The 20,151-nt window shown below is 40.3% G+C and overlaps 2 protein-coding genes across 6 annotated transcripts in view; one reads left to right on the top strand and one right to left on the bottom strand.

The window, feature by feature from the left end:
- NLN (neurolysin) overlaps nt 1-16,868 on the bottom strand; it is a 94,571-nt gene extending 77,703 nt beyond the window's left edge. For both annotated transcript variants that reach the window (XM_081231534.1, XM_081231535.1), the window contains exon 1: nt 16,682-16,868. In XM_081231534.1, coding sequence (XP_081087660.1) covers nt 16,682-16,722 — 41 coding nt within the window. In that variant the 5' untranslated portion in view covers nt 16,723-16,868. The remainder of the gene's footprint in view (nt 1-16,681) is intronic.
- An 86-nt stretch (nt 16,869-16,954) lies between these two features.
- The window catches only part of SGTB (small glutamine rich tetratricopeptide repeat co-chaperone beta), a 49,359-nt gene continuing 46,162 nt past the window's right edge, over nt 16,955-20,151 (top strand). The window contains exons 1-2 of one of the 4 annotated variants that reach the window (XM_081233930.1): nt 16,955-17,211; nt 18,330-18,451. In XM_081233930.1, the coding sequence (XP_081090056.1) occupies nt 18,352-18,451 (100 nt within the window). In that variant the 5' untranslated portion in view covers nt 16,955-17,211; nt 18,330-18,351. The remainder of the gene's footprint in view (nt 17,212-18,329; nt 18,452-20,151) is intronic. The other 3 variants (XM_081233931.1, XM_081233932.1, XM_081233933.1) reach the window with 3 other exon arrangements.

Here is a 20,151-nt window from a genome sequence, read left to right as displayed (position 1 = left end):
GCTGAGTTAATAATGTCAGTAAGATATCCAAGTAGAGACGTGGAGATGCATTTGGAGCTCTGGGGAAAGTAAGCACAGAGCTAGCTGCTAAAGATAAAAGATGAATAAGGCTTTAAGGACCCTACTGGCTAGTATGGCAGAAAAACATACTAAAATGAATGTAGCAGATACTTATTGATCTTATGTATATCAGACACAGATAATAACAATATCATGTAAATGCAGTTACAGAATTATATACAAGATGTTACAGTTGGACAGAGAAACAATACTCAGACTGGGAAATCAGAGCTTCCTGGGGAGGGGGCATCAACAGGAATTATCCAGGGAAGGATGGGGTGTGGTGTGTGAAGAAGCGTAAGGGCAAGCCTGGAATAGAGGACAGGATTAGCAAAGGCTCATTTTCAATCACTGGTAGAGTGTATTGCAAGAATTACAACCAATTTGGAAGTTAGAAATGGGAATCAGAGAAAGATGAGGCTGGTGAGGTTGATAGGCAAGATTCCATGGGTTTATTTATGTCATGCTGGAGACCTTAAACTTTGTATCGAAGCCCTGAGTGAGAAGGTAAGATCTGTATTTTATTTATTTTTTTATTAAAGTATAGTTAATTTACAATGTTGTATTAGTTTCTGGTATACAGCAAAGTTATTCAGTTATACATATATATCCTTTTCCATTATGGTTTATTATAGGATATTGAATATAGTTCCCTGTGCTATACAACAGGACCTTGTTGTTTATCCATTCTATATATAAGAGTTTGCATCTGCTAATCCCAAACTCCCAATCCATCCCTCCCCCACCCCCCTTCCGCCTTGGCAACTGTAAGCTTGTTCTCTATGTGAATCTGTTTCTGTTTTGTAGATAAGTTCATTTGTGTGATATTTTAGATTTCATATAGAAGTGATATCATATGGTATTTGTCTTTGTCTTTCTGCCTTACTTTCGCTTGGTATGATAATCTCTAGGTCCATCCATGTAGCTGCAAATGGCATTATTTCATTCTTTTTTTATGGCTGAATAATATTCCACTGCATATATGTACCATATCTTCTTCATCCATTCATCTGTTGATGGACATTTAGGTTGTTCCCATGTCTTGGATATTATAAATAGTGCTGCTGTGAACACAGGTGTGCATGTACAAGATCTGTATTTTAGCTAGGTACTTTAGCAGCTGTGGGAAGCATGAAAGGTCCATTTTAGGAGGCAAAGGAGGCCAGTTAGGAGGCTTCAGTAATTTAGATGAACAACTAAATCAAAAGTGGTAGTAGGGGGCCTTCCCTGGTGGTCCAGCGGTTAAGACTCTGCACTCCCAATGCAGGGGGCACGGGTTTGATCCCTGATTAGGGAACTAGATCCTGCATGCTGCAACTAAGAGCCTGCATGCTGCAACTAAGAGCCCACATGCAGCAACTAAGATCCCGAAGATCCCGCACATAGCAACGAAGATCCCATGTGCCGCAACTAAGACCCGGCACAGCCAAATAAATAAATAAATATTTTTAAAAAAAGTGGTAGTGGGAGTGGAAGAGGAAACAATGGGTTCAAGAAATATTCAAGAGGTAAAACTGGCAAAGACAGGATGTCATAGTTTCCAGTTTGGGTGGGTGGGTTGGTGGGTGGGACCGTAGCAAATGAACATAGCACATTTACCCTTGCAAATAGAAAATGCAAGAGCAAGGTCAGGTTTGGGGAAACACTACTAGGTAAGTTTCGGAAATGTTGATTTTTTTCAGTGCTTATGACATACGCCAGGGTATGAAACTGTGGTGATCTGGCAGTTGGATATATGAACCTGAAGGCAAGGAGAGGGCTCCGGGTGGGAGACATAGCTGTAGATGTATTCAGATGTACAATTCTTAGAATGGACTGGGGCATCTAAGGACAGCATGTAGATAAGAACACTGGGGAAGTCTAGAAAAGTATGGAAAGGAAAAGTGCATACCAGGTGGGTTGAGGAAAGGTTTCAGACAGCAGGGTGTGTGGGAGAGACTCCAGCATGTATGTCTGCTCAAAGAAAGGAGACAAAAAAAGGGATTTACAGTAGAAGTTAAGAATAGAAACTTGAGAAAAACTAGGGCTTGAGAGGCAAGTGTCAGGAAAAGGAAGCTTGAAAGAAATTTGAGGATTGCTTGTAATAAAGGAAAATTAGGAATTTGATTCTCTGGAAGTCAAGAAATCATGTGTGGCCAACAGTGTAAATGTTACATGGAGACCAAGCAAAGTCAGGACTGAAAAGCATCCACACTGCATTTGGCAACTAACACCCAAGATTTAAAGTGTCATCTGATTAGTGGCTCTTTCCTCTCTTGTTCTTTGGCAGCCACATCAAGCTGCTAATTCATACTGAAACTGAAAACAACTCAAGGTTCTAAATTTTTCCCATGTGCTGCTCTTACATCATCCTGCTCTCAGATAGGTGATGTGTTTAGCTTAAATATAAGACTTCATATTTGATACTATTAAGAATCTCCTCCCGATTAGAATGGTGTTAGTGAGTTGAGATCCTCTGGAACTTTAATTTTTCACTACTAATTTCATTAGTAGGTCATCTATAGCCTCCCCCCAGTCACTGATAAAGCATTTGTGACTTTCAATATTCACAAGTATAGACAGTCCTTGAATTACAATGGCTAGACTTAAGATTTTTGACTTCATGATGCTGTGAAAGCGATACGCATTCAGTAGAAACTATACTTCAAACTCTGAATTTTGATCTTTTCCCAGGCTAGAGATACATGGGATGATACTCTGTCATGATGCTGGGCAGTGGCAGTGGGCCGCAGCTTCCGGGCTGCCATGCAATTATGAGGGTAAACACCAATACACGTACAACTATTCTGTAACCACAATTTCTGTTTTTTACTTTCAGTACAATATTCAACAAATTACACGAGACATTCAACACATTATTATGAAATATGCTTTTGCTAATGTAAGTGCTCTGAGAACATTTAAGGTAGGCTAGTTTAAGCTATGATGTTTGGTAGGTAGGTGTATTAAAAGTATTTTGACTTTTCAACTTAAGATGCATTCATGGCAACATAACCCCACTGTAAGTTGAAGAAGATCCCTAGTCAGTTCTTAATTATCCAAGTCCTTAGGGCTTCCCTGGTGGCGGAGTGGTTAAGAATCCGCCTGCCAATGCAGGGGACACGGGTTTGAGCCCTGGTCCGGGAAGATCCCACATGCCGCGGAGCAACTAAGCCCGTGCGCCACAAGTACTGAGCCTGTGCTCTAGAACCTGAAAGCCACAACTACTGAACCCATGTGCTACAACTACTGAAGCCCTCACGCCTAGGCCCTGTACTCCGCAACAACAGAAGCCACTGCAATGAGAAGCCCGCGCACTGCAACGAAGAGTAGCCTCCACTCCCCGCAGCTAGAGAAAGCCCGCACACAGCAACGAAGACCTAACACAGCCACACACACACACAAAAAATCCAAGTCCTTAGAACTACTTTTTTCTACCTTGAATGGAAGACAGCAAATTATAAGTTATTATGTACTCACTTGGTATCAAGCACTGTGCTAAATGTTCTCACATACAATGGTTCCTGCAGCTCCTTACAAAAACTGTAGGAGGTAGTAAATGTTATCTCTATTTTAGGGTTGAAGAAACTGAAGCTTAGTGAGATTACACAAGCATTTGAAACCAGGTCTGCCTCCAACGCCATGTGGTTTGCAAATTCTCTCTCTTTTTTTTTAAATGTATTTTTTTTAAAGATTTTTTTGATGTGGACCATTTTTAAAGTCTTTATTGAATTCGTTACAATACTGTTTCTGTTTTATGTTTTGGTTCTTTGGCCCTGAGGCATGTGGGATCTTAGCTCCCCGCACCCCCTGCTTTGGAAGGTGAAATTTTAACCACTGGACTGCCAGGGAAGTCCCTGCAGATTCTCTCCCCCCCCCTTTTTTTTTTTTTGGTGTAAATCTGTACATACTGAGCTTTGTTCTTTTTCTAGCTTTATTGAGCTATAATTCCCATATAACATTGTATAAATTTAAGGTGTAGTACATTCTCTTTCTTGGAGTCATTTCATTAGTTTTTAGCATGTTTGCCTCGGACACTCAACTTACTCAATGTGCCTATTTCTAAATTTAGGTAAACAGTCTGAGGGGAAGAGAACTCCCTCCCCTGGTCTTCACACGTCCAAATCCTACCACCCTTCCAGGACCAATTATGACCTTGCCGCTTCCTTTTATCTTGAAAATAATCTCTCCTTCCTCTGAACTCCCATATCAATTTCTCTATTACTCTCTGTGGTACTTATCACCCTCCATCTTGTATTCTAATTATTTATGTATGTGCCTTATCACACTTACTAGCCTGTACTGCCTTAGCCTTTTAAGAAAGATCAGAATAAGAAATTGCCCATACAAAGTCTACTTATGCATTTACTATGTAAGTATTATTGAGGCTATTATTCATTGCATTCACTCAATTTCCCCTGTATAATGCACCCACATGATAAATTTATCTCACAAACAGTACCAGGAAAAACTCTGTTTCTGATAATTTTTAACGGTATGTTTTCCCTTTGCCTTTACTGCCAGAAAGTTAACAGTTCTGAACCCAGCTAAAAGAATTAGACTGACTCTAATGTTTAAAAAATTTTTTTGCCTAATATTCTTTTCCCTTTATTAATCTTAAGGTGTATTTTTAAGGTAAGCAATCACTAATTATGGTAAAGAGGAGGAGTACAAAGTAAATTTCAACAAGCAAATATTGGGCTGGCCAAAAAGTTCGTTCGGGATTTTCCGTAACATTAACTGCATTCAGTTAATATTTGTGACATGAGTGAATGAAGATTTGAAAGTTATGTATAGGTTTCAATCAACCACATTCTACTATCCATCATTTCTGTAACTTTACAATTTTTCAGTGTCATTAAAAACATTTTTGGTGAGCTGTTATACATCTTACTGAGTAGCCTTGGTCCTTTTTGCCATTCTAAGCAAGTTTTTCTTGTTCTTACTTCCCTTCAGTTTCTTCTGTGCAGTTATGGGAGTATAGTACTTATAGCACAGGGTCTAGATCTAATAGAGCAGGAATGAGATGTGTTCCAGTATATGAGTCCACCATCATGGCTTTTTTGGGTTCTCCTGGGTACTTCTTCCACCAAGTAGGGCAAGCTGCATGTCATTACCTTCCTGGTCTGAACAACAAGTTAAGTATTTTGGCTTTTCTCAGGATTATGCTCTGCTTAATGTCATGTTTTTCCCAGTGCCAAGTAACTCCCAGGTCATACAAGTCCAGAGAGTCTGGTTTCTCTGCCCTGGGCTGACCCCAGATCCACTCATGAGAAGTTCACCTCTGTTACTTCTCAGCTTGGTTGCTTCTGATCCAGTACTTCAGAAACTGGCACCTCTTTCAACTTCTTTCATATCCAGGTTGACAATGTAGAATGAGCTTTGCTATTAATATATTAATGTATATTAATATACAGAGTATTCATTCATTAGACTATTACTCTACAGATCCACCAACTGGTCTGTAAGGCACCAAGTCACTATTTGAATGCCCTCAGTGGGGACAAGGGAATATGACAAAGATCATGTCTTTTAACATATGGCTTCTCTTCTGCCTCATATCACCTAGTATATACTCAAAATTCCTATGAGTCTGTTGGTTAGGTTAGCTTCCTACTGCACTCTACTCTGTAATTTTTTATTACACGACTAGATCTAAATTAATACTTAGACATAAATTTCCTCTTGCAACTTTTTTTTTTTGCATAAAGAAATTCACAGTGAGCTATTTCCTATAGGGTTTGAAATATTTACTTCCTACTAGAAGTTACACTGTCATTGTCAATATAAAAATGCCAAATCTAGGCCTATACTCCTTAGATATCAGGAATGAATGCTGAATTTTCAGTTATTATCACTGATGACATCTTTTCATCCATCCAGTCACTACATATGGTTGTTAAGCAACTACTCTGGGAACAACACCATGCTAAATGCTGGAGGTACAGACATGAACAACAACAAAAAAACAGGCTCCTGATCTCACAAAACTTGTGAACTACTGTGGAAGACAAACACTATTAATAATAATGTGTATGCTACAGAATTACTTACAGTATTCAGAGGGATCAAGTTTAGTAGGAGTCAGGCAAGTTGACCCTGAGGAAGTGCAAGCTAAGCTGATATTAACAGCATCTATCCCAATCTAACTGTTTTAGAGATATGTTTGATTACTTTCTGAGTCCTTAAACAGAGTAAGGGCATGAACCCTTGTGGACAGGGATAATTTGTCATGTCCACAGCTCCATTCTCAGAGTTAGCTTAGTGGCTGGCATAGGTAAATACACTATAAATATGTATTTTTGAATGGAAATCAAATGAAACGTATCTAGAATATATAAATAGTACTTAAATTCAATATGAAAAAAATAAACAAGCAAATAAGAAAATGGGCAAAAGACACTAACAGGCATAAAATACAAATGGCAAATAAACATGAAAACAGCTCAAACGCATTAGTAAACACAGCAATACATAAAAACCCAAGAGATACCATTTTACAACCTTGGATTGGTAAAAGGTCTGACAACACCAAGAATTGCTAAGGATGGAGGATCAATGGCTACTCATGAAGGATATACAGCGAGAGGGAGTAAATTAGCATCACCACTTTGGAAAAGAATTGGACATCATTTGGTAAAGTTGAGAATGTACATATGTCCTACAAACCCAGCAATTTTTCTTAGGTCTTCCCCTTGCACATATGTATCAGAAGAAAATACAAGAATATTCATAGCAGTATTGCTTATAATAGCAAATAACTGGGAATAACCCACTGAAAAGAAAATGGATAATAAATTTTGGAATGGTCACACAAGGACCATTGTTGTTAGATCTCTAACAACTGAAAAAATGAACCACAGCCATGTCAAACTAGTTCCATCATGTGAAGCTAAACCATATATTGCTTAGGGAAACATACATTTGTGATAACATTTTAAAGAAAAGCAAGAGGCCAATAAATGTAAATTCAGGACAGTGGTTATCTCTCTGGGATAAGGAGAAGAGATATGGTTGGAGAGGGGCACAGAAGAGCCTTCAAAGATGCTAGAAATATCTTTTTAGATATATATACCTTTTCTCATTCTTTTAACTACACATATATCTATTACTTTTTAAGTATAATATTTTATAATAAGTTTTAAGATGAATGATAAGTATTAGCTAGGCTGTGGAAAGGTAGGGGAAGAGAAGCATACTCCAAATAAGATATTAACGTGTTAATTTAACGCCAGGAGATGAGAATATGAATTCTCTGAATGAAACATTGAGTAAGAGAAGCCGGGAGAGCTAAGTCATGGTCAGACTGTATAGGGCTTTATAAACCATATAAAAGAGTTTTGATTTTATCCTAAGATTCATGGCAATCAAAAGAAGAATTTTAAACTGGAGTGTGACACATCACATTTGCGTTTCATAAAGATCTCTGTTTTCATAAGGAAAGTATACTAGTAGGAAGCAAAAATTGAGGCTGAGACTGATGATGAAGATTTGGATTATAGCAGTGGTAACTCGAATAGAGAAAAGAGAAAGAATTTGAAGACTTGGGAGTTGACGGAAAAGTTACAGAGAGAAGAAGGCCAGGAACAGCTCCAAGGCTTTTGACTTGGGTAACTGGTGACATTCACTGAGACAGAGGACAATGGCAAAAGAGAGGATTTACAAGGGAATGCTGTATAGTTTAGGATAAGGTGGCTGAGATTAAACAATAACATAACAGATGCTCAGTAAATATTTGTAAAATGAAAAAGTGACTGAATATGAGACCTCCAAAAAAGCTGTCCAACTGGTAGTTGGAATCTACTATCATTCATTTTCTTCTCGTTTACATAAATAATTTGTGTTTCTTTATGTTGTGTCTTGGCAGAAAATTCCTATGAGGATGTGAAAGCTGTATAAATATATAATTTTCAGTGTTAGAATGATAAGATCTAACAATGTAGCCTTATAGTATATATATCATGCTTTGTGCAAGCAGGCGTCAACTGAGAGCTATGACTGTTTCAGTCTCCACAACCCTGCCTACGATGTGAGGCAGAAAAAGAATTTTCTCTTGGTCTTGATAGCAAGTAAGATTAGGTATCAAAGATACCAGCTAAGTGTGGCTGAGAAATAAAGAGGGTGCCCTTTTGAACGCTAAGCAGGAGGTATAGATAATCTCAGAGTAGGTGGAAAAGGACAGGGTCTTCCAAAATAAGCTATGGTAAGTCAGAAATCCATATTTTGTAAGCTGGACTTTCTCTTATACTTACTGCAGTTTCTGTGTTGATTTCCTTTTTGTTTCACTTAATAAGAAGGAAAAAGTCTTTCAAAAAAATGTCAGTCTTCATGATAGAGAAAGGGTTTAACTGAAAAATGAAACATAAGAGTACTAGAAGAAATGTAGGTGATTTAAAAAATTTATAATCCTGGGGTAGGAAAGGGCTTTCTAGGCATGACACCAAAGGCAGAAGTCATAAAAGAAAGAAGACTGATATACCTTATTACAGTAAAAATTTAAACTTCTGTAGGGCAAAAAAGCAAAAAGCAATAACAATCTACCCCAAATTTCAAAGACAAAAAAATCGGCAACATCTATGAAGGGCTCTTACAAATTAATAATCTCAATCTGAAAACCCCAAAATACAACTAGGCAATTCACAAATGTAAAAATAATAGCTAATATTTATTGAGCTTTTATGTGCCAATGTGGCTGACTAATCACTAAAATGGCCTCCACCCCTCTATGTATCTACGTCTCCCTATAATTTGAGTTTGCTGTTCCCTCCCATCAAAAGACATGGTCTACTTCCCCATTTCTTCAATCTGGGCTGGCATTATGACTTGCTTTAGCCAGTCCAGTAAAATGTGGCAGAGCTGACGGCGTTCCAGTTCGAAGCCTAGGCCTCAGGAGGTCTTTATACAATCCCACGCTCATGGAACCCTGGCCTGCCATGACAGCAAACCACTTAGCCTCCTGCACGATGGGAGATAATGTGAAAGAGAGCCAAGTGGCTGCAGCTTTGGCCATCCTAGATCCCCAAACATGTAAGAGAGCTCAGCCAAGATGAACAGAGCTTCCTACACAACCCATGGCTGCTTGGAGGTGCAGAATGAGCCCAGTCAAGACCAAAAAAATTGCCCAACAAACATGTAGATTTGTCAGCAAAAATAAATATTTATCATTGTACTCCAACAGAGATTTAGTTTGTTATACGGCGTTCCTGTGGCAATAGTAATGGATTTAGCCAGGCAATGCTCTAAGTGCTCTATATTTATTATCTCTCAATCTTAAAAAGGTGATGTGAGTTAACAGAAAATATATACATACTGTTCTCTGCCCCTGGTTCCTGGCACAGCACTCCTAAAACCCTTGTAATTTCCTAAGAGGTAAGAGCATCTTTTGTTCTAATATTTGGTCTCTGACCCTGGTTCCTGACACAGGGCTCCTGAAACCCTTGTAGTTTCCTGGGTGATAGGACTGTCTTTTGTTCTAATGAGGTGAGTCTGGGTGGGCTCCTGGATGAGGGCTGGTCACGAGAAAGACCAAGCCATGATTAAAGGCTTGGAATTTTCAGCCCTACCCCCCATTCTCTTGAGAAGGGAGAAGGACTGAAAATGGAGTTAATGATTGATCATGCCTACCTGATGAAGCTGCCATAAAATCCCTTCAGAGAGCTTCCAGTTCAGTGAACACATCCACACTGGGAGGGTGACACACCCCCAACTCCAAGGGGACAGAAGCTCCTGCACTCAGGATCCTCCAAGGCCTTGCCCTATGTATCTCTTCATCTGGCTGCTCACCTGTATCCTTATAATATCTTTTAATAAACTGGTAAATGTAAGTAAGTGTTGGACTTCCCTGGTGGCACAGTGGTTGAGAATCTGCCTGCTAATGCAGGGGACACGGGTTCGAGCCCTGGTCCGGGAAGATCCCACATGCTGTGGAGCAACTAAACCCGTGTGCCACAACTACTGAGCCTGCGCTCTAGAGCCCGCAAGCCACAACTACGGAGCCCGTGCACCACAACTACTGAAGCCCGCATTCCACAACTACTGAAGCCTGCGCGCCTAGAGCCCGTGCTCCACAACGAGGAGCCACCACAATGAGAAGCACATGCACTGCAACAAAGAGTAGCCCCCGCTCGCCGCAACCAGAGAAAGCCCGCGCACAGCAACGAAGACCCAACGCAGCCAGATTTTAATTAATTAATTAATTAAAAAAATTTTTTTAAATGTAAGTAAGTGTTTCCCTGAGCTCTGTGAACTGCTCTAGCAAATTAATCAAACCCAAGGAGAAGGCTGCAGGAACCTCAGATTTACAGTCAATGGACTGTAAACCTCAGGTGACAACAGGGACTTACAACTGGCATCTGAGTTGGGTGGGGGCAGTCTTGTGGGACTGAGTCCTCAAGCTGTGGGATCTGATGCTATCTCCAGGTAGAAAGTGGCAGATTTGAGTTAAATTACTGGACACCCAGTTGGTGTTGCAGAGAATTGCTTGTTGTGGTGAAACACCTCCAACACATTTGGTGATCAGAAGTGTCAGAAGTGAAGTGCTCTGTGTGAGTAGTAAAGGAGACTCACAGCGGAAGGGAGAACTAGGTTTTCTAGTACAGGTGAGTATAATTTTCCCCTCTCTTGTCTCATCTCCCAGTCTATTTGAGGCACAGGATCACCTTCTCAGGGAGCCCTTTCCTGTCAAATCTATAATATTTTTCCCACCAATACATACTGGGTAACCCCCTTTGCTGCTTTACTTTTGCTCTTAGCACATTTCCCCATTTAACATACTCTATTTTTTCTTAGCTGTCTCTTCTCCGAAGGTATGGACACAGGGATTTTTGGCTGCTTTATTCACCGCTGTATCCCTAGACTAGAATACAGTTTAGCACATAATAGATGCTCAATAAATATGTGGTGAGTGAAGAAATTGGCCAATCAATTCCCAATTTATGGATGAGGAAACAGACACACAGAAGTTAAGTAACTTTGCCTGAGATCACAGTGCTAGTCAGTGGCAGAGCCAGAATACAAATTTAGGCAAACTGGCTCCAGATTACTATAGCCTGTCTAGACTAGTCTAGACTACTGGGCTACACACCTTCCTAATGCAGAGCTTGGCATATACATATGTACCCAGTAAACATCAATTTCCTTGGTTCTTCAGATTTTAATCTAGGTGCCTCATGGAAGTTCTGTGCTTTGTGTTAATGAAAGAGGTGACAAAACAACAACAACAACAATACTAAAAATAAATCCTCCTTTACAACTTTTAAAAATCCATTTTTATAAACAATCTCAGTCTAGCTTTTGATAACTGTACTTAAAACCTTTTCTTTATCAGTTGATATTTCTTTTTCTAGCACCATTGCTCTAAAAATTGGGGGCATATATCTACTGGATTTGGGGGGAGAATTTCAATTTTATTTAATTACAGTTAGATATATAAATATTGCTAAATTTATGAATGACTATAATTTAATTTGTCTAAGACTTCCCATATGAATAAGTTCTCACATCAGACAACTTTTATTATAAGAGAAGTTTCCACTTATCAAATTGGTAAGGATAAAAAATATTAAAATGCTCAGTGTTGGTAAAGGTGTAGGAAACTAACATCGCATATTCTGCTGGTACAAGCGTAATTTGGTAGAAACATTTTGGAGGAGAATATGTAGTAAGTACCAAAAGCCTGAAAGATACACATACCGTTTGATGTACAAATTCCATTGCTAAGGACTCATACTATGGAAATAATTAAGGACTTAGGAAAAAACTTGATAGCTAGAATGTTTATCTAAGCACTGTTACTCATAGCATGAAGTTGGAAATAGTTGATATATCCAAAAGTAGGGATTAATTGGATTCTCATACATCCCCAAATGGACTACATTATAGGTATCTACATTATGGAATGATGTTTGTATTACATAAAAACTATAATAGAATAAGTATTATATAATCTCATATTTGTTAAAAAATATGTCTCTACACGGGAAAGGTTTTGGAAGCTATTAATAATTGGTTCTTCTGGATGGGTGGATTGTGTATATTTTCTTTTGCTTATCAATATTTTCTAAGTTTTCTACAAGGAACATGCATTGCTCTCATAATTTCACAAACCAAGTTGCTTTTTTTTAATTGGAAGGGTAAACTAGGGCTATTATAGCTATAATTTGGACTAAGTACTGTTAAATCACTTCTCTCTCTCTTTTTTTTTTTTTTTTTTTTTTGCGATACGCGGGCCTCTCCCATTGCGGAGCACAAGCTCCGGACGCGCAGGCCCATTGGCCATGGCTCACGGGCCCGGCCGCTCCGCAGCATGTGGGATCTTCCCAGACCGGGTCACGAACCCGTGTCCCCTGCATCGGCAGGCAGACTCTCAACCACTGCGCCACCAAGGAAGCCCACTTCTCTCAGTTTTTTGACCATGCCATCCATCCCTTATTCCATAATGTACATCAGATTTTGCTCGGCTCACATGCTCTGCAATCTAGTCTCTAGGAGGGGAAATTCTTCTGGTTTAATTGTTATGGCAATAAGAGTTGAAAGAAATCTTCTTTGTCATTTAATCTAGTCATTTTCATTTTACAAAATAAGGAATTCGGGGGCTTCCCTGATGGCGCAGTGGTTGAGAGTCCGCCTGACGATGCAGGGGACAAGGTTTCGTGCCCTGGTCTGGGAAGATCCCACATGCCGCGGAGCGGCCGGGCCCGTGAGCCATGGCCACTGAGCCTGCGCATCCGGAGCCTGTGCTCCGCAATGGGAGAGGCCACAACAGTGAGAGGCCCGCGTACCGCAAAAAAAAAAAAAAAAAGGAATTCAGGAGAAATCCGAGAAATTGGGTGATTTAATTAAGGTCACAAGGTTAGTTGAACAGCAACTACAATTCAGTCTTCAGATCCCCAGTCTACTTATTCCCAAGAAATTGGCTAAATACCCTCATCAATGATCCTGGCTGCAAAGCTGGCTTTGGGAAACGAGTATATAGCAACTATAACAACAGGAAAACCCAAGAGAAATCATAAGGCAGTTGAGTAAAAACCTAGTTACTCATATAACACTAAAATGACTTCCCAAGTGTCAAAGGAAACAGGAAAACAATCAGGAGTACATAGAGGGCCTTCCATGTGGTCAGTCAAGTACTGACTCCTTTAGGAAGATACAGATGACGAAACAGAGATTCTGCGATTAAGTCACTCACAAGAACCATGGGTGGATGACTACTACTACTGTAGAGTATGTTGATTAACTGTAATATATGCCCTTAAGTAACAAAATAGTTAATATATTTATGGTAGATTGCTAGCTTCTGAAAAAGTAATAATTGTACGGCTTTTTACATTTATTTTCTTCCATGCATAAACAAAGAATATGCATAACACATACCGGTGTTTCTCAAAATGTGGTCTGCAATCCTATGGGGAGTGGTTCTTGAGACCATTTCAAGGAGTATGTGAGGTTGAAAGTATTTCATAAAAATACTAAGACACTTATTTACCTTTTTCACTTGGTTGACGTCTGCACTGATGGTGAAAAGCAATGGTAGATAAAATTGTTGGCACCTTAGAACAAATCCAGGCAATGGCACCAAACTGTCCTAGTAGCCATTATATTCTTCACTGTCACTACCTCATGCTAAAAACAATGTAAATTTCACTTTAGAATGTCCTTGATGAGATAGTAAAAATTATTAATTTTATTAAATCTCAACCATTAAATATATGTGTGGCAAAGTAGGCATAAAGTGCACCGGTTGAATACCTGAGTACAATGGTTGTCCAGAGGATTTGGTTGTGCAAATTAAAGCACTTGTGCAATTGACTGAATTGTGAACTGAAATAGCTGCTTTTCTCATGGAACACCATTTATACTTGAGAAAATGACTGACAGACAAACTATGGTTACTCAGACTTAAGTGTTTCACAGAAATCCTCTCAAAAATGTAACATAGTAAGGCTGTCACTTCAAGGAAAACAACTGATAGTATTTGTTACCGATGATAAAATTTCAGCTTTCAAATGAAAATTAGAATTTTGAAAAATTGTATCTGCCACCATGAGCTTGCCAGCTTTCTAGTATTTGAAGACTTTTATGATGGGATGATATTAAGGAATATGATTATTTGATAATGTAAAATATGTCAACATTAGGAAGCTATGTATAACACAGTGAGCCACTATTTGCCAAATGAATAGTATTTGATATTACAAAATCATGCATAGGTAAGAGACTCATTCCAAGTGTAAGACAGACCTACGGATTTTAACGTAACAGTAAGAAAAAGTACGTTGATAGTTTCGTATTTCACATTGCAACCATTCTTAAAAAAACTACCCCTTGTCAAACTTTGATGTGATATCAAAGAATGCCCATGATTATCTAAAAAGTCTATTAAAATTAAAATACTTTTCTTTTTCCAACTACATATGACAGGTGGGATTTTCTTCATCTTCTTAAACCAAAACAAACCAGTGCAACAGAATAAACACGTTAGCAGATGTAAGAATCCAGCTACCTTCTATTAAGTCACACATTTGTTTTGCAAAAACGCAAAACAATGCCACTCCTAGGATGGTTCTTATTTTAAAATAAATAAATAAATAAAACAAGTGTTGATGAAGATGTGGAAAAACTGGAACTCTTGTACTTTGCCAATAGAGTGTAAAAATGGTACAGCTGCTGTGGAAAACAGTAAGGTGGTTCCTCAAAAATTAAACAAAGAATTATCATGTGATCCAGTAATCCCCCTTCTAGGTACCTATCCCAGAGAATTGAAATTAGAGACTTAAACAGAAATGTGCATGCCAATGATCACAGCAGCATTACTCAAAGTAGCCAAAAGGTGGAAACAACCCAAAGTCCATGGATGAATGAGTGGACAAATAAAATGTGGTATATCCATACAACAGAATACTACTCAGCCTTAAAAAAGAAGGAAATTCTGACACATGCTACAACACAGATGAAGCTTAAAGACATCATGCTAAGTGAAATAAGCCAGTCGCAGAAGAACAGATATTGTAAGATTCCCCTAGTATGAAGTACCTAAAATAGTCGAATTCAAAGAGACAGAAAGAATAGTGGTTACCAGGTACTGGAAGAGGGGATAATGAGGAGTTTCAGTTTGGGATGATGAAAAAGTTCTGGAGATGGATAGTGGTAATGATTACATAACAATGTGAATGTACTTAATGCCACTGAATTGTGCACTTAAAAATGATTAAAATGGTAAATTTTATATTTTGCCACAATTAAAAATAAAAACCCAAAGGAAAAAAATCCACAATAGCACTCTTCTCACTGATTTTTTTGGAGATGTTTTGGAAAATAGTTATTTTTTGTTAAAAATTTTATGCATGTAATGAATTTATTACTGTTTTAAAAATAAACTAATAAATACTTTAAAAATCTCCCTGGTTTCATTTCTAATTTGGTAAATATGGAAAGATATAACCCACATAAACAGAAGTTCTTAGGTCCTCAGTAATTTTTGAGTGGTAAAGAGGTCCTGAGACCAAAAAGTTTGAGAACTACTGTCATATATGAAATTTATTCTCTCTTCTCACACCTGCGTTATAGGAAGATATATATTTCTTCATTTGTTGGTATAGCTTCATTTGAGAGCTATACCACTTGCAGCCTGCAGACTAAAAGAACAGCCTGAAATATGGTCAAAATCATCACATTAACTCTTTATGATCACTACTGTCCCCAGATGCGCCAGAACTATAAGGACTGAGTAGCCTAAAGCTCCACACAGATGAGTGGCAACGTACAACAGAAAACTGTTAAAAAGCTTACAGGCTGATTGCTAGGTTCTAAAGTGGCTTTATAAGGATCTAGCAAGAAACACATATTTCCCTTTTTCTGTTGGTTCTTCATTCAGATTTTCACTTCAAAGCTAGATTTGGGGATGCGGGTGGTAGTGGCATTGTTTCTGAAAACCATTCCATCCAGCGCATCCGTGCAAAGAATTTAATTCTCTCACCATCTTGCTACTGGTCTATGGCACAGGGGTGTGGCGAGGGCGCTAAGGAAGCAGTCCAAAACAGCAGCTGGGGTTGCACCAAACCGTGTCCAAGCAATAATTTCCTCCATTTGGGGCCAAGTCAATTAGCCCCGGCCAGAGGCCGAATTTTTTATGGGAAGTAAATAAAAAGGAAATTAGAAAGCATGGACGGAAATAAGCAGCAAAATCATAGCGGCTGCATCTTGTGCGAGTGTTTAAAACGATGTGTATGCTAACGATGTGCATGAGGGGTAAATGAGAATTGTTATTCGAGTCTACAGCTGCTGGCACTGTTAACGACAGGTCTGCAGTTCTGGATGGGGACGAAAGTCAAATGATTTTCTTATCCCGACCATCTTTCTGCATTCGTTTTGGCCTGGGCCTGGGACCAGTCTCACTGCTTGCAGCTGAGGCAGTCCCAAACAAAGGGGAATGGACGCCCTCTCAAGGGAGAGGATGAAGAAAAGGTGGCCCCAAGTTCACGCGCCAGGTGTCCCTCGGGGTAGACCATGCGGACTGTGGGGAGGGAGGGTTCCAGGAGCGTCGGACGGGTGCTGTCTGGAAAGGCTGGGCGGAGGCGCCTGGCAGTGACAGGGCAGAAGACCCCGCTCTGCCCAAGGTCAAGGTTAACCCGCGCACGGGAGGTACCTGTGGAGGCTTCGCACAGCCGAAAAGCACTGGGCTATCATGGGAGCGCCGAAAGGCGACGGCGGCTGAGGGCGCGCTGTCCTCCGGTTTGGGGGTGAGGGATTCGGGACGCCGGGAAGCCGCGCGGCGGCCTAGCAGAAGAGACAAGAGCGGCGGCGGCGGCGAGCTCCGCCCGAACCCTCCCACGTGCGGCAGCCCCAAGCCGGCGCCCACTTCAGCCCCGCCCCGGCCCCGGCCCCGGCCCCGCCCCGGTCTGCGCCCTGCCCCGCCCCGCCCCGCGCCCGCTCCGCGTCCCGCCCTGTGCGTCTTGCACCGCCCCGGGGGCGGTTCTGGCGAGGCTCCTCAGCCGGGTTGAAGCGCACAGCTGGGTGGGCTGAGGGGCGGCGGCGGTCTGGGAGCCGGGGAAGTTCGGGCCACCGGTCGCAGTGCTGCGCTTCGAAGCCAGGCTCAAGCCCGGAGAATCAGGGGGCGGCGGACCGACTTACCGACGCCCTCGGGCCCGCTGCCACCGTCTCGCGTCCTCTTCCCTGGTAAGGGGCTTCTGTATGGGAGGGGTCCGTCTCCCGCCGCCCCAGACCGGGCCTGCACCGCGCACCCGCAGCAAACCCCGTCAGGGCCAAGGCGAGGCCTGGGTACCGAAGGGAGGGAGATGGAGGTCAATATGCTCTGTGGAGAGGAAGGGGGAGAAGCCCGGAGGAGGTTGCCCTTCTCCATTTCCCCTCGCACCCCCGCTCCCCCCCCCCATTCTTTTTTCACCCTTCTGCCCTGGGGCCTTATTTAGTACTTGCAACCCCGTGGCCTACTGGCTGGGCTTGCTTTTAAAATAAGCACACAAATAATAAACGTCCTAGTGGTGGGTACCACACCCTGGCTTTGAATTAGGGAACCTGGGGAGCAGATGGATGATTGGATTTAGTGGAAATAAGCCATTAATGCATGATGGCCCTGCGCCACTGCTTGGATGCGATAGTATTCCATGTGAATGAACATGACCCAGAGCTTCCAGTTTGTCCACGAGAGCACAGCTACTGCAGAGAGCATTGGTCGGTTTGTAGTATCCATCGACTTAGGCAATGATTTTCTGACATGTCTTGATTAAATAGAAATGCCATTTTTTTATTAAAAATGACACTCAATGGCTGAACAACCTTTCCCTAATATATTTCATCACATAACTGTCTCCACCTACAAAAGTAGGTGGAGTGTAAATTGTGCATACATTTGAAAAAAATCTCATGAAACAGAGGAAAATACTCAGCGTGGATCAGCTTCTGAGTCAGCAGTATGAAACCTCCCTCAACTTAGTACTAAAGCCTCTGCATCTATACCCCTGTCCTTTTCTGGATCTGTAGCATATAAACTGCTAAGATACAGTGAACTTATTCAGTGAGATCCTAAGCTATGTTGTACATGTTTTGAGAAAGATTTTACTTTTGCAAGTTTTAACATAACCTAATATTACTGAGTGTAAATGAAAATGTCATACATTAGCATATCTATACTTTGTGCTCTCTTGACTCTTTAAAAAGAAAGGAGTGAAGATAATACAGGCTTTTTACTTTTAATGTAATTTATGACCCTTGTGATTTATAATCTTCACTGATTCTTTAAAATTACTTATTTCAGTGTTTTCCTTTTTCTTATCAAGGAAAAGTGTTTAAACTTTAAAAATGTCATCCATCAAGCACCTAGTTTATGCAGTTATTCGTTTCTTACGGGAACAAAGTCAGATGGATGCTTATACTTCAGATGAGCAAGAAAGTTTGGAAGGTAGGTACCTGTTCTCTATGTTCATTTGTGTTATAATTATAAATAAAGACTAAAATAGCTATAAGCGTGACTTTATGATCTGTTGTATCAAAATCAGAACATTTTGTAGATTTTTCAAGGAGAGAGACCTTACAATAAGGTTATGATGTTTTCATTCTCTGAGGCTTGTTTTGTTTTTTACAATTAACAACAAGAGGACTATTGTTTTTTATTTATTTTTAAAATTATTTTATCTTATTTTATTTATTTTTGGCTGCATTGGGTCTTGGTTGCTGCACGTGGGCTTTTGGCGAGTGGGGGCTACTCTTCGTTGCTGTGTGCGGGCTTCTCATTGCGGTGGCTTCTCTTGTTGTCGAGCACGGGCACTAGGGCACGCAGGCTTCAGTAGCTGTGGCATGTGGGCTCAGTAATTGTGGCTTGCGGGCTCCAGAGCATAGGCTCAGCAGTTGTGGCGCACGGGCTTAGTTGCCCCATCGCATGTAGGGATCTTCCCAGACCAGGGTTCGAACCTGTTTCCCCTGCATTGGCAGGTGGATTCTTAACCACTGCGCCACCAGGGACGCCCAACTATTGTTTATTTATTGAACAACTATTATGTGTCAGAACTATGCTATTCATATTGTAGGGAAATTTTTCTCCACAGTAACTGTTAAGTTAGTTATTATCCACATTCAACAGATAAGTAAATGAAAGCAGATAAAGTAATATAACACAGCTAATATGTGACAAAGCTGAGATTTAAATCCTGGTTCTTACTTTGAAGATCTTGTTGTCTCTTCCTAATAGGAAAGCATCCAGTTTAGAGTCAATATATGAAAACACCTTAGTCATCATAAAAGCGCTATGCAAGTCTAATAATTATATCACTATTAAGCTCTGATAACTTCCTCTTGGGGAACTTGAAATAAGAGGATTTCACCCTTGTCTATGTTAGCTTTAAATATTAGATTCAGTAATCTGTAAAGTTGAGCAGAGCTTGGATGATGGCATCGCATGTTTCCTTGACACCATCTTTTCTGCTTCATGTTTACGCATTAGAAAATTTAAATTCAGTATAGCCATAACAAGATAGAATTCTGTAGCTGGGCTTGTGGAGGTTCAATGAGCCCAGCTTCCTTGTGGCCTAAAGATTTAATTATTGCAATGAGATAGTACATTTGAGAGAATTTAATAAAAGTACAATTTGCATTGCCCATCTCGAGCTGTTTCTCGTCTAAAGGGGACACATCTATTAATTTCAACAAGTACTTCCCTTGTGAATATGCTTTTAGGAAGTTGGGATGAAAATTGGGCATTTGCTCTAAATCTGCTTGCAATCTGGTGAGATTATCTTTCCAGGTGGCAGTGAGAGGAGCTGGTGACACACAGTTGGAGATTACAATCAGTCCATTAGGGTCTTTTTGTCCTCCTCAATTGTTAGACTATGTGAAGATAAAGGCGACTGGTTATCTAAGGAAAATGTTGTTTATGGTGCTCTGTAGCAAACAGATAAATGGAATCATTGAATAAAAGATGTTTTTTTTCTCATCAAAGGCAGTATAATACTTTTAAGGGCCAGAAAGAAAATTGAGAGTTTTTTAAAAACCAAGATGTTGTGTCCTATTTTTAGGATGGTATTTGGCCAAAACTATGTGCCTTCAGCTGTGTGTTATATATGGCAGTCAGAAGTGGTGCCAATTGTTTTTGATCAACCCCTATTT

Source organism: Mesoplodon bidens (genome assembly GCF_964165515.1).
Source record: "Mesoplodon bidens genome assembly, chromosome: 4".
NCBI lineage: Eukaryota > Metazoa > Chordata > Mammalia > Artiodactyla > Ziphiidae > Mesoplodon > Mesoplodon bidens.
This window is presented reverse-complemented; position numbering and strand designations above follow the sequence as displayed.